This window comes from Protomyctophum bolini, assembly GCF_963924005.1.
Source record: "Protomyctophum bolini genome assembly, chromosome: 19".
Classification (NCBI taxonomy): domain Eukaryota; kingdom Metazoa; phylum Chordata; class Actinopteri; order Myctophiformes; family Myctophidae; genus Protomyctophum; species Protomyctophum bolini.
Genome location: NC_137880.1, coordinates 25,349,358 through 25,363,480, shown reverse-complemented (window position 1 = coordinate 25,363,480; position 14,123 = coordinate 25,349,358). Strand labels below are relative to the sequence as shown.

The following is a 14,123-nucleotide window of genomic DNA, read 5'->3' as shown; positions in this document are numbered from 1 at the left end:
AGATCCACCTACTGTGACAGTTTGAGGGGTTTTAATTATCATCATCATCATCATCATCATCATCATAAAGTGAAAGAGATGTGTCCTGGAGAATGTATTGTCTCATGAGCTATCAAGCATTAATTGGCAACAAGGCTGTGCTTTCTGCTTTTGTTTGCAATTACATAATCAGCTCAGGTCCATGTAGACTTACCGAGGAACAAATGATCATATTGGCCAGATGTTTTGAAGATGCGAAAGAAACCAAAACCATCAAAAAAGGACAGCATAGTTGATTTGATGGGTGCAGGTGGGCCTTGGACACAGGATAGTGCAACATGCCATCCTTCTCGCCAAGACACACACAAGTTTCATCATCAAGTGTGGCGTCACTGACGTCCTTGTATTGCTCTTGGGTTATTAGGCTCAGCTTCCTCCCTAATACACAAAGGCTACACTGTACAGGTAAAGAGAGGTTTGTGCCAATCCATACAACCTGTAAAACTCTAGGGAAAGCCTTGTGATCAGCTGTGATAGCAATTTTCTTTTTGAGGAGCGCCAGCCCCTCCTGTGCCCAGCTTTCCTGGGTTTGTGGGAACACAAACATTGGCTTGTGATTGGCTGGATCACCCCATAGTGATGATTTGATTGGCTGAGCAAAGTACATATTGAAGATAAAGGTGCGGGCAGAGAAGTGAATACGCCAAAAGTGATTGGAATGACTTTTGTGATGATTTGATTGACTGAGCACGAAATGTGATGTATGATGATGTATGATGATAAGAGCGCCCCTCACTTCACACGAGTGTGATTTTTATATATAGTAAAGAACTAGGATTTCAGAACTTTGGTTTGACAAGAAATCTTAAGGAGTCATTGCTTGTAGCAGACATTATATTAGAACAATAGAGGGGTTCATTATGGATGCATCTCAGACATGCCTTCCAGCCCTTCCTCACAACTGAAGATTTGTTTAGGCAGAATGTAGTAAAAGCCATGTACTTATAGCTTAGCTGTTTGCTGCCACAGCCGTGTGTGTGTGTGTGTGTGCTCGTAATCCTGTATTTCAGTGTGTTAGGTCCTGCTTGGACAGTGGTGGCAAGCAGGGACTGGATGCAGCTCCAATCACAACCACACAAATTGTTTTTTAGTTTGCTTTAGTAATTCATATCAGTATGTTTGGCAGTTTAGTATCCCTGACAGGTTTTTGTTGGAGACATCTTCTTAAATGAATTCTTTTATTTTTAATCAAATTATACATTTTTGCACTTATCCCTTTATTAGCCTGGGTTCCAGCTGATTCGCTGTGTTCCGTGGATTTGTATTGTCACTTCGCTACTCAAGAAGTGACAAAAGTGATTCAGGTTGGAACCCAGGCTACTTATCTCTTGCATGTTTTTTTTTTTTTTTTTTTTAAATATATTTTTCACTTTTTTCTTGTGGTCTTGTAGCCTGGCCATAATAATATGTTCACTCATTCTCTCATTCACTCATTGAGATCCACTGAAAATATTTACAGTAGGTCAGCAGCTCAGTATGTTGTTTTATTTGGTTTGCTCCTTGACTTTACTCTTGTCTGTACCTCTCTTGTTTTTCATTCTCACTTCTGCTATGACACATGCATTTCTAGGGATCAAGAATGCATCTAGTCTACATGTATTAAAGTTCTCAGTCGCCATGACTGATTTCAGTCATTTGGATTCCATAGAAGTCAGCAGTCTTCTAACATGCAGCCATGCAACGACAATAGGCTTATCTACAAGTCTACTGTAGGCTTGTAGATAGCGTAATTGTTGTTTTAATATTTAGTATTTGAAGTGGTCAAACTACCAATAGAATACATGTTAAATCTTCCAGAAACCCCTAATGATCTCAGATATTTCATGAAAGCCTCAATCTTGACCTGGACCAAAACACAATTTTACATAATGTTAATTGTTTATGAAACAGAGTGTGTGGATGAGTCCTTTCAGCATAGCTGTTTCACTAATCACACATTAGGACTTGGCCTAGTTTGTGTCTAGTCTTTGGCTTATTCTATGATTTGTGTCCTTCCCACATTTTTATATCAGTAGGGCTGCATTGTATTTGTCTGTTTGAAGTACTGGCAGCACTAGTTATCTGTTAGGTAATGGTGGATTCCCAATTTGCCCATATAGACATATAACCTACTTTTATGATGGGGTGTATTTGATTCATTTTCCTGCTAATTTAATTTTACAATTCATGCACATCGCTAAAGTGTCCAGTTCTCTTGTGTGTTAGGCTTTATTAGATTACAGAAGCAACTTCACTTCAGATAATTGTTTGATACGAATGTTCACACGCACCAGTCAATGTATGATGTGGTAAGAATGGAATCTGGAAAATGCGGCTTGGTTTCAGTTGTTGATGATATGTTGAAGTAATTAGTTGTACCGATGTTTTGGAACAGGATAAAGGACAGGTAGCCGCTGTGCGTGACAGTGACCGCATTATCAAACATTGGTAAATAGTTCCCAGGTGTGTTGTATGTACTGTAAAAGTGAGGCGTCAGCGTTCTTGAGAAGTCTGATCACACCACCATCCCAATCATCATCATCCATTCCGTATCATGCGATCACTGTACCTATGTCAACTACTTGGCAATAGCCAAGCCACAAGTTTCAGTTATAATCTACAGTACACGTATGGAAATGGTATAGTACTTGCCAATATACATTTGAAACTACAGGGTCCAGTTCTACCGAGGCCCACCACATCACATTTAGCCCAGTTCACTTGCATTACCAGCATCCAAATTCTAAACTAAAGCATATTTCTTTTGTTCTTGACAATTTTTCATTCATTTGTTGGGGGACTTGCTGTTTCACTATTAGCTATAGATTGCCCCTCTTCAATGCATTTCTGCACACAATAAGAGTATGCAGTGTATACTTTAGTACTGCAATCCTAGCCCATTAAATACAGTACATGACATGCACTACCGTTCATGTTGAAACCGTGTGGAGAAAACATTTGCAGTGAAGCTGACTATAGCTGATCAGGCAGCCTACATTTAGTAGGGCTTTTTTTAAAGGTCCAAATATAAACAAATACAATATCTAAAATGTAAAGCAATTTGGGGGGAAATGGTCAAAGTTTATATAAACTATGTGGCTGCTGTTAACAATGGACAATAACATGTACCTGTATTAGTGACACTGGTTATAGGTATGGTCCTTTTAAAACTGGCCTTGTTTTCATTATAGTACTGGTACACCAATAAGCCGCCATGAGCTCGCACCCATGCACATAATCTAATTTCAGCATGCTAAAACAGAGAACTTGGTCTTTGGACGTATGCTTTCAGCGCTTGTCCTCCATTCCCCACAAAAGAGGGTTATATTCTCAGCACCAGGGAGCACCCTAATTTTAAGAAAGGTTTATTATCCACAATAAATCTATATGTTCCCGGCCATGGCAACAAATATTTCATGGAGAACCAGACTTCTCCACAGATTCCATCATTCCAAACATTCAAATCACTATGCCCCTCCAAAACACACACATTTATTATCAATAATAGTAAAGAGAACTCAGGCATATGACCTGCATTAGCTTTAGCACAAGGTATGTTTCCGATAATGCGTGAAGAGGAATGCACAAAATGAAAGGCTAGCAGAGTTATAGGTAAAATGCTTTGAGGAAAAGGAAATTTATAGGGCTTTGAGGAAATGTAATTCCATGCGTGCTTATTCTAATTAAATATGCAATATTTATGCATTTATGCAAATATGCATCCATTTTCATTTCAAGGACTCCAGGTTTGACCTGAATGACGTCGCTACGGTTCCCCATTTAATGGCATTTCTATCTCTGGGACCTCAATGTATATTGTAAAATCAAAGTTAATTTAACTCAGAGATTGTACAAATAGACCCTAACGGGAAGGACAGTCATTGTGCAGAGGTTATTAGGCAAAATACATTTGTGCTGATTCTTTCCCAGCCTCGAGTCCTCAGCTTGGAGTGTGTTCATGCTTCATCATGCTCTGTTATGTCCATGCTGCTTTAAATATTGAAGATGGGTAATGGTGTTCAACTACTTCCCCAGGCCATGGAGAGACTATGAGGAAAGATAATTGCAACTACGTACGCACGCACGCACACACGCACGCACGCACGCACGCACGCACGCACACACACACACACACACACACACACACACACGAAACAATGTGAAACAAATCTAATCTAATCTAAAACAAATGGCTAATTACATTGGAAATTAACACTGTAAATTCAATTTGACTTTATTTGCCCCTAGAGGGCAATTGGTGGGATTAAACTCCTTTCACTGTATCCACTCATTGTTTAGATGTGGCAAGTGCAACTGGCAAACAAAGGAGTCCAATTCTATGTTCCATTAACAGGGAGGCACCATTAATGTCAAGTGTTGAGACACAACTATGTCAGTGTGGTGAGCACTAACATCAGCTCCCAGTTCAATGGTTTTGATCATACCGTCCACACACAGGTGTGGTAATTCTGGAAGTCCCAGTTTTGCGGCTTGCTTATTGAACTCCTGCTGTGATTTGGCTCCATCCCAAAGCAGATTCCTTCACTCTGATGATGACACCTCTCTTTAAAAATCCCTGATGACAATGCAGATGTGATGCTACGTACGTGAAGCTGATAACATTTGCAGGGATTTTCATAGGATATTTATTTTAGATTAGTGAGTAAAAGCGGGTTAAAGAAGTCAATGTGGTTTTCAAAATAGACCCTCAACCAAATGAATGAAAACATTCAAGAAACCGCTGGCAAACAACTATACATATCACAGATTCACAGCCCTAAATAGTTGGGCAAAGTTGTCATCTCGTATACAGATCATTTTGATACACATAATATTACATAATGTGACATTTTAATAAACCCTTTGCTTTCACTGTATTTAGTGCATAAAAGTTAGAAATCACAGTTTAGGAAGACTCAAAGCTTGATACATCAGGAGGATATACAGGCACATCTGTCAAAATAAAGGAAACGCCAGCAGTGTTGGTGGAATAGCTTTATAATGCTCTACACACCTTTAAACTAATTTAGTTTTGTCTGTGTATTTATACCATGCTTTATGTGACCAAAACTCCAGGACAAGTTCCTAAAATGTGTAAATTGGCTGGGACACCATTTATAATACCAGTCTTTCATTACAAATTCAGTTATTTATAGTTTTGATGGTGGTGCTGGAAAATGGTAATTTAATTTATGGTTTCCGGGACAGCTGAAGGTGCTAGCAAAGACTGTTATTGCAATGTTGTCCACTGCATGCTACCGGCTCAACGTTTTTGGTTTTCCATTAGGTTAAACTACCTAGTGCTTTTTACGGCATGGCACCAAGGGGGAGAGCTGTCTAGAAGAAATTCTGTCTGTCTGAGACTAATCTCGCAAACCACTCGACTGATCAGAGCCAAATGTCTTGTGTATGCTGAGGCCAAGGAAGTAAATCACCAAAATATGTTTTATGCCGTGGCTCCTACTGGAAGAGGGTATTTGTGTCCGTGGTCTATTCTCGCAAATCACATGAACTGATCTTATGCATGCATCCAAGGATGTAAATCTCTTCCCATTTTGATCACACACACACACACACACACACACACACACACACACACACACACACACACACACACACACACACACACACACACACACACAAATGTCAGATTCATGGTCCTGCCTTCCCTCCCTATTTGGGTAAGACTAACATTAAGATGTGTATGTCTGTGTCCATGGCTAATCTTGCAAATTGATCAGCACCACACTTTGCATGCTGCCAGTAAGCCAAGAAAATCACTGTCCACTGTCCCACATTCCAAATGAGTTGAGTCAATATCAAAAGGTGATGTGAAAACACTGCAGACTATGATTGGCCAGAGAGAATTGTCGCAACCATGGTGTCATTACATCATGACAGACTCCAATATACGGCATGGAAGATCTTGAATAAATACAGTGAAATTAATTAAAATTAAGCAACTGCATGGTCTATTTTACACTTATCAGAAACAGTTTTTGTTGGAAAGTAAAATGGATATCGTTCCTAGACAGTACATTAACTTATTTAGCACTGTCCTACCAAGAGGGTTGGAAAGTGTCCTACCTGCAGTGCAAAAGTAAGTACAGTAAAGCAAGTAGTCAAGTTGAACCGGTATATTGGAGTGGAAAAGCACAATGACAAGGTGGCCATGGTTAAGCTGTTTTTCTTTGTTCCTTGGATCAAACCAATGAGTGTGGTCAGGTCACTGCTTTTAAAATACATTGTGTCTAAAATGTCCTTTATTCTGGCAGTTATCTAGTACTTCTGTGCAGTAGGTTAACATCGTCCCCAGTGGAGGAATACAAAGTCTATAAGTAACATCAGGGCATTTGTAATGTCTGTGAATATGGAGATGTGTGTTATTAACCGAGGCAGTTTCCGACTGGCTGGTGGCAGGGCAGGTAACCCAGGCCAGACGTGTACGCAGAGAGGTATTTACGATGCTACAGCCTCAACACAGCATCCATTGTTGGACGAGGCAGGCAAGGGGGAGTAGTTGCAGTTGGAAGAGGGGGACGGGTTCAGCAGGCTGAATGGGCATGCCGTGGTGTGTTATGGGGCCCTGTTGGTCATGAGTGTCCGAAGGGAGACTGTGTGTTCAGGGGTCTCTGGACGATGACTGCGTTGCCCAAGTCTGCCTCTTCCAGACTGAGTTCTACCTCGTTGAGCTCTCGGAAGGGAAGGGATGTTGTGAGGATGAAAGGCGGGCAAGTCCTCTGGCAGCGCGCCACGAAATCCTGAACATCACTGATCCTATAGACAGACAGAAAGAAAAGAAAGAATGAATAATACATGGGGTGGTCATTTTTAATACTATATTATGCTATGCTATATTGAGTTTCATTTTGACTCCACAATGGCTAAGCGTTCCCAGACAAGACACGCCACTCTCCATCAGCAATACACAATTTCTCTTTAAACCACAATGTTAGCAACATCATTTATAATTAACAACAGCCCCACATACATACATATGCAAGCTGCCATATGGAGACACACAAGCACTTGCACTAGCTTTGGGTTAAGGTCCCTGCACTAAACCCGTTATATAAACTCTGCATCTCAGTTATGCAATCCCTCTCTGGGGATTTTATAGATCCACCCCATTGCTCCCTCTCAGATGATGTTTTCTGCAGGCCCATGCATTATGGCAGATGATAACATAACATGCACCATGCAGCACTAACATGCATGGGCCTCACTCACTACTCCATAGTCTACAATGCTAGGATCAGGTATTACATCATCTCCAACGGCTGACTCCTTAACATCCCCCCTTGCATGCACGCGCACACACGCACACGCACACGCACACACACACACACACACACACACACACACACACACACACACACACACACACACACACACACACACATACACACACACACACACACACACACACACACGATGATTGTGTATGCTTGTAATTTGCCAGCCAGGCCAGCCTCAACCTTTTCTAATCTTGCACTTATTCTTTAAATGAAAGATCCAGTTAATTATGTCCCTACTGAGTGTCTATCTATGGCCTACGGCTGTATGCAGAAATACAGGGATTCACATACAAATTAAGCAACCCAGTCTTCAGTTTAGTCATTCCTACTAGCTGTTGTATCAGATGTATAATTGTATATTAAACAGCTTTAGCCCAGAAAGAGTTGAACGCACCGATGCGATAGGTTGAACCTCTGCACTAGCCTCCTGCCGTCGGCCAACCAAATCTGCAGGGAGGTGACAGGGAGGGCGTGGTCCAGTGTTACCATGGGGATAGGAGGAGATTCTCCATCCTCGTGCACAGATGGTGACCTGGCCACCACTCTGGGAGCAACGCTGGGGCAATGGACAGACAATTAGAGATCAGACAGTCAGAGGTCAATGATCACTACTACAGACCTTACTTACTCAGTTGGCACACACACACGCACACGCACGCACACACACACACACACACACACACACACACACACACACACACACACACACACACACACACACACACACACACACACAGTGTGTCTGTCTCTAGCCCTCAGTTTATGAATTAGATGCCTGAAGCAAGACGGCCACCTTGTGGTTTTGAATGGTATGACATGCCATTCAACACCACTGCTGCTGTATATAATATTCTACATTATATACAGCAGCTATTGTACACTAGAATATTACAATAATATGCAAGTTTTGCAACTACTGTATTACTATGCTTGCACTATACTACTACTACTTGCTCCATGATCTATTTGTAAACTGATTTTTTCCAACATATTGCAATAACACTAGAGGTTGTATAAAACAACAAAATAAATGCATATCAGAAATATATGTGAATAATTGCTTTGAAAATACTATGTTGTAAAGAAAAATCAATAAACATATGTTTAAAATACATAAATGAACAAATGAATGAATGAATTAATTAATGAATGAATGAATTAATACATATCCCGCACGGCAAACAGATCAACATATGGAATGAATTCTGTACTGGCCATATATGGAGCGTGTCTTGAGTGTACAGGGTTTGGTGAGGTCAGATCAACATATGGAATGTCCTAACAGGTCAGCTCCATATATGGAGATCTAAGGGTGGCAGCGGGGGCAGTGTCTTGACTGGGAGACATCGAAGAGGAAGGACATGTGGGGAAGAATCAACATATGGCGTGACCATATATGGAGGAGTGATGTCACGAGGCGTGACCATATATGGAGGCGTAATGTCACGAGGCGTGACCATATATGGAGGCGTGACTGACTGGTTTTGCAGGTTTTCATAGTAATCTGTGACCTTCGGTCGCAGATTAACACACACATTGATACATGTCATCAACAAATAAAAATAACTATATATACAAAGGAGAAAAAGTTAAAATGACGACAGTGGTTAAGAATGTTTGAGAATATTTCACATTATTATGAGTTTCTCATTTTGAGATACTGTTATTATTGTTATTTTCAAAACTTTGAGACATATTCTACCAGCAGTACATTGTAAATGGAACATTCAGTCAAGGGAAATGGTGCATTTATATAGGACAAGTGTTAAATAGCTTGCACGGGGACGGAATTGGGGAGATTACTACTCAAGTGTTTCCATTTCCCCTGCTCGGAGGAGGCGCGCAGACGCATTAGCTCACACTAGCTATCTTTCTCGAGAAACGTTTATATTTCGATTGCGATGCAATGAAAAATCTGAAATCAGATCCGAACCTGTGTGTCTGATCAGCACAACGGACAGCGCCATAGTTGTCGACTAAAGAGCCAAGAATATCCTTGAGAGAGGGGAGTTCACACGGGTGTGATTTTTTCCTACTCAGTCTGTGTCTAGTAGGGCTGTTGGCAGTTCAGAAACCTGTCCACCAGTGACATCATCATAGATTTCATCATCGCAGATTGTAAAAGATTTTTTAAAAGCCATCGTGATAACGATAGCTTCCATTTTCGCATTGCAACTTTTCAGGAATAGAAAGCCTGCAGTTTCTATTAGCTTGGATTCCCCATCGATGATGTCACTGGTGGACGGAAATGCCCTATGAGACACAGACTGAGTAGGAAAATAATTGTGCTATTTTATCATGAACATTAGTGAGGACCAATTATATGAAGATTGAAGGTTGAAACGTGGTGAAGTGGTCCTTTAAGAGAAGCAGCCTGGGTGACTTCAATCTGTAGCAGGTGTGTATTTTACCTGCCAAGCCGGTACCCTCGCCCACTGAAGGGATGGAAGACTTTCTTTCTGGGGACGTATGTTTCCTCTGTCAGATCTTCCACGTTGATCTCCAGCTCCTGCTCCTCCGCTCGGCTTTCCCATTCAGTCGGGAGCTCCCTGAATCATAACAAATCAAAGACCAGGCAAGCTGTCATGACTTTTACAGATAGATCAATATGACAAATGAGACCTTTAGTGTATGCTTTGTCTGGGGCTGTGATCTCTTGGTGTGACTTTTTCACCATAGGCCGTAGGTGACTGATGGGTTTAATTGATTAATTGACAATCAATTATAATAGATTGCTGCTCAAGTATTGTGCTTAAGTCATAGTCGATACCTAGCAGCTTAGACACAAGGTGCTCTAGGCCCCATTTATTAAATCAGTTTGTTAAAGCTGGTTTGAGAACTTTAATAATATTGGGCATTTCACTCACATAGCATACTTATTACTGACTGACGGAGACATTGATTTACTTAAATCGGTGTTTAACTGTGACATACTGTGCTGAAAAAACAAAATAGAAAGTTGTCAAACCTTTCCTTCAAGGTCAAACCTGTGCATGTGTGTGTCAAAAACAATGAACTCCAACCCACCCACGTTTGATGGCCTCCAGGAAAACCTGGTTCTCTGGTACTGAGTAGCTGCGAAACTCCTCGTCGTTCACGGTGAAGCCATCCTTCCACAGCCTCACGACCAACTCTACCTGAAACACAAAGAGAGCCATAACCAGCCGGTCAGTGACTCGGTTTGCAGGCATTGCCCTGCATCACAACCGTCCAGAAATCTGATCAACACATACCTCCACCATTGTGGAGGTATGCTGAAAATCTGCTGAGGTCATCAAACTCCATACTCAAGAAAATCATTAAGATGTGAGTTATGCTGCCCTAACAGGTAGACTACATGTAAATAGGCTTGACCAGGGTCCCCGATGTCCCTGGATAAATGGACCTACTGCAGTAGTTAACCACATGAAGCTAGTGTCCCTATTCTAGGAGCATCATACTAGACAAACATTCTGCATAAAGTGGCAAACATTCGTCACAAATAGGTGGACATGCAGCGAAATTAGCAAACTCAAAATGAGTCGTGTTGCGAAATGTTATGACTTGTAGGTCTGTCCCTTTTGCTATTTGGCATACAACACAGTATATACAGTTTAAGTGTTTAAGACATTCCATTGTTTACGTTCACGAGGGAAACATGAAGGAATGAAAATAGATGAAAAGGGATAGAAAAATCCAAGGATAGACTTAACTAATTTCACTTTCTCTTTCAACATAAGACAATAAATGGCAAAAATGGTCTATCTACATTACAAACTCACAAAAATAGCTATACATTGCATGGATTAAAATCTTGACTTCCTGGAAAGCTCACACATGACAAGGAATTATGTTTTTGTGTGATTGCACCAAAATGTGACATGTAAAGAAGTGAGTGGAAAATAACGGTGGATGTTCTACTCCCACCTGACCTTTGAACTCCCTGAGGCGTCATTGTGAATCTTCTCCACCTCTTCTAGAAGGTCCTCTACGGAGAACGTACGCCTCATCGAATCCTCCTCCTCTTCCTCTGCACCTTCAACCCTTAAGGGAAGAGCTGAAGTCATTATTCTAATTTACGTAGTCCATTATTTAGGTCCATTATTTGGTTGAACCACAATTTGACAATAGGCTACAGGCAGAATTCGAATGTGACATTTACCCAGGGGAGGCAGTGTCTCAGGGCTAGAGTGACCGGATGGGAACCGCAAGGTTCCCAGTTCGAACCTGGGCTCCCCAAGAGTTAGTGTCGAAGTGTTCTTGAGCAAAACTCTGAACCCCTAATTGCTTCCGATGTGCAGATTGGTGCCTTGCATGGTTTCCTCCGGCATCGGTGTGTGAATGTGTGTGTGTGAATGGTTGAATGTAATGCATATCTCTGTAAAGCGCCTTGGATAAAGGCGCTATATAAATGCACCATTTCCCTTGACTGAATGTTCCATTTACAATGTACTGCTGGTAGAATATGTCTCAAAGTTTTGAAAATAACAATAATAACAGTATCTCAAAATGAGAAACTCATAATAATGTGAAACATTCTCAAAATATTGACTGGTATGACTTAGCCTAACCTATCTCAAAATGAAACACTATAGAACTCATTATTATTATTATTATTATTATAATTATTGCGACCAAAGGACGCAGTTAACTATGGAATCGTGCAATTCCCGTCAGTATGTTGGTCAGGTGAGAGAGCACGTGAGAGCACATGAAATCACGTGACATCATCAGGGATGGAGCATATGTGACATCACGTGACATCATCAGGGATGGAGATCCCGATGTCATCAATATTAAGCCCATATATGGAGATCCCTGATGTCATCGATATTGGCCAACAACTCTACATCTGACCATAGAAATAAAGATGGTATGGTATGGTTACGTAGACAGCACTAGAATTGCATTTTATGTATAGCACTTTGTAGTATATAAGTATAGTATAGTTTCATTCCACTGTTACGTTCTTAGCTTACGCATGTTTCATGAAAACTACTTTTTATGTATGTGATGTATTGCCAACATGCTTTTTGTTTTTGCTTATTGTAAATCGCTCTGGATAAAGAGCCTCTGCTAAATCCCTAAATTGTACAAGACAGTTGTCTTTTAGGTGTGAATGAGGTTATTATTACTACTACTAATATTATTATTATTATTATTATTATCCTTTTATTGTTGTTATTATTTGGGGCTTATAGCAGAAAACAACATGGAAAATGAGTCAGAAGAACCGAGCAGAAATACTCACCAGTTTTCATCTTTCTCATTGCCTATTGTGCCTACGTCTTTCATGATGTTGTGTTTCCCATCTAAAAGAGGAAACAAATGTGCAAAGCAAACAATGTGAGAGAAGCCAATCAACTAATCAGACCGATCATTGATGATGATTGATCGCTCTGTCATGCATGATAGCGCAGAATCATTTCGTTGATGTTGTTGTTTCACATTCACATTTCATTTCACACAACGGCATATGCTATAGCATAGGCCTACTGATACAAGCGATGCTTTCTCATCTTAAAACACAATTTTAACGCCATGCAATTTAACGCCATGCGTTAAAATCATCACCCATCGAGAAACAAGCATCATGCATGTGATGTTTATTACATAAGGGGCGAGACGAGCATGCATGCAGTGGCTGCATGCTGGCGTAACGCGTTCGCGTTGCAATATCGGCGAGTCCGGCGACACAAATTAAGGCGATCATAACGCAAACGGGAAAAAAATACATATACGAACAAACACATTCCTGTATCTAAAGTTCAATTAGCATGTTTTTTTTTTTTTACCAGATCGTATTTTCTCATAAATCCGACCTCTGGGTAGTGGTACACAGATGTGCAGTAGGCTACTGCAGTCGTAAGTTTAGGGCAGCAGTCTTCTGCTGAGCAATATCTGTGACGTAGGCAACACGCAGTGCCGTACGTCTGCGTTCTGCAACTGTGTTGGCAACTGCCGTGATAAAGCTGAAACACTTTACACTGCTGACTGCTCAGCAAGTTTTTTGACGAAATCTGAATATATATTTGTCTTCCTAAGCAGTAAGCACTAAGCTATTACATTAGTAGCCTATAAGTAAAGTATTTGTCTGTCTGTCTGTCTGTGACTGTCTGTCTGTCTGTCTGTCTGCCTGCCTGCCTCCCCCCCCAAATAAATAAATCAATACATAAATAAATACAAAAGCACATGGGTTTTAGCCAGGGGAGATAAATGACCAGAAGGCTGAGAAGGGTGATATAAGAAATAGGCTACCCCTGTATTTCTTATATCCCCCTTCTGGTCATTTATTTGTATTGCAGGTGAGGTGGTCATGGGATAACAGTCTGGGCTATAATGCTTGCATGGCTCAGAGACTGACTTGAGTCTAAAACCGATGACTATAATGTGATTCTCATCAAGACGTCACCTTGACCAATGGGCATGAGTATAGGATATTTGATGAGTTGGTGTGTGTGTGTGTGTGTGTGTGTGTGTGTGTGTGTGTGTGTGTGTGTGTGTGCGTGCGTGCGTGCGTGCGTGCGTGCGTGCATGCTGACTGACAGCATGCAGTCAGAAGCAGGCTTAAGCAGTTATTATTGATAGCAGAGCGGTAACGAGCCGGCTCCTGTTGTCTCAGCAGCACCATGTATAGGGCCTATATGGTGCCATAAGTCTGTGCCTGCCATACTGTATAGCCGGCTATATTATAGGCTATACAGTATGGCAGGCACAGAGGTTGTTCTCCTGTCAGCATCGGAGGTAAAGGTATCTTATATATATTTCAATACACCTCTAAATATTCTGATGAATTGAAAATGGTTGTAAACAAATGTAATGCTTTAT

At 41.0% G+C, this 14,123-nt stretch overlaps 1 protein-coding gene across 6 annotated transcripts; it reads right to left on the bottom strand.

Moving 5' to 3' along the window:
* Positions 1 to 4,648: 4,648 nt before the first annotated feature.
* On the bottom strand, positions 4,649 to 13,225 carry ubxn2a (UBX domain protein 2A). 6 transcript variants are annotated; one of them, XM_080790417.1, is made up of 7 exons: positions 13,091 to 13,225; positions 12,547 to 12,607; positions 11,228 to 11,339; positions 10,344 to 10,453; positions 9,728 to 9,865; positions 7,711 to 7,872; positions 4,649 to 6,795 (listed from the first exon to the last, which is right to left on the bottom strand). In XM_080790417.1, exons 2-7 carry the CDS (start codon positions 12,588 to 12,590, stop codon positions 6,612 to 6,614), a joined length of 750 nt encoding a protein of 249 aa, XP_080646543.1. In that variant the 5' UTR covers positions 12,591 to 12,607; positions 13,091 to 13,225; the 3' UTR covers positions 4,649 to 6,611. The 6 variants fall into 6 exon arrangements, with proteins under 6 accessions (XP_080646543.1, XP_080646546.1, XP_080646544.1 ...); XM_080790420.1 differs by having other exon boundaries at positions 10,348 to 10,453; positions 11,223 to 11,331; positions 13,091 to 13,165; XM_080790418.1 differs by having other exon boundaries at positions 11,228 to 11,331; positions 13,091 to 13,165.
* Between the last annotated feature and the right edge of the window lie 898 nt (positions 13,226 to 14,123).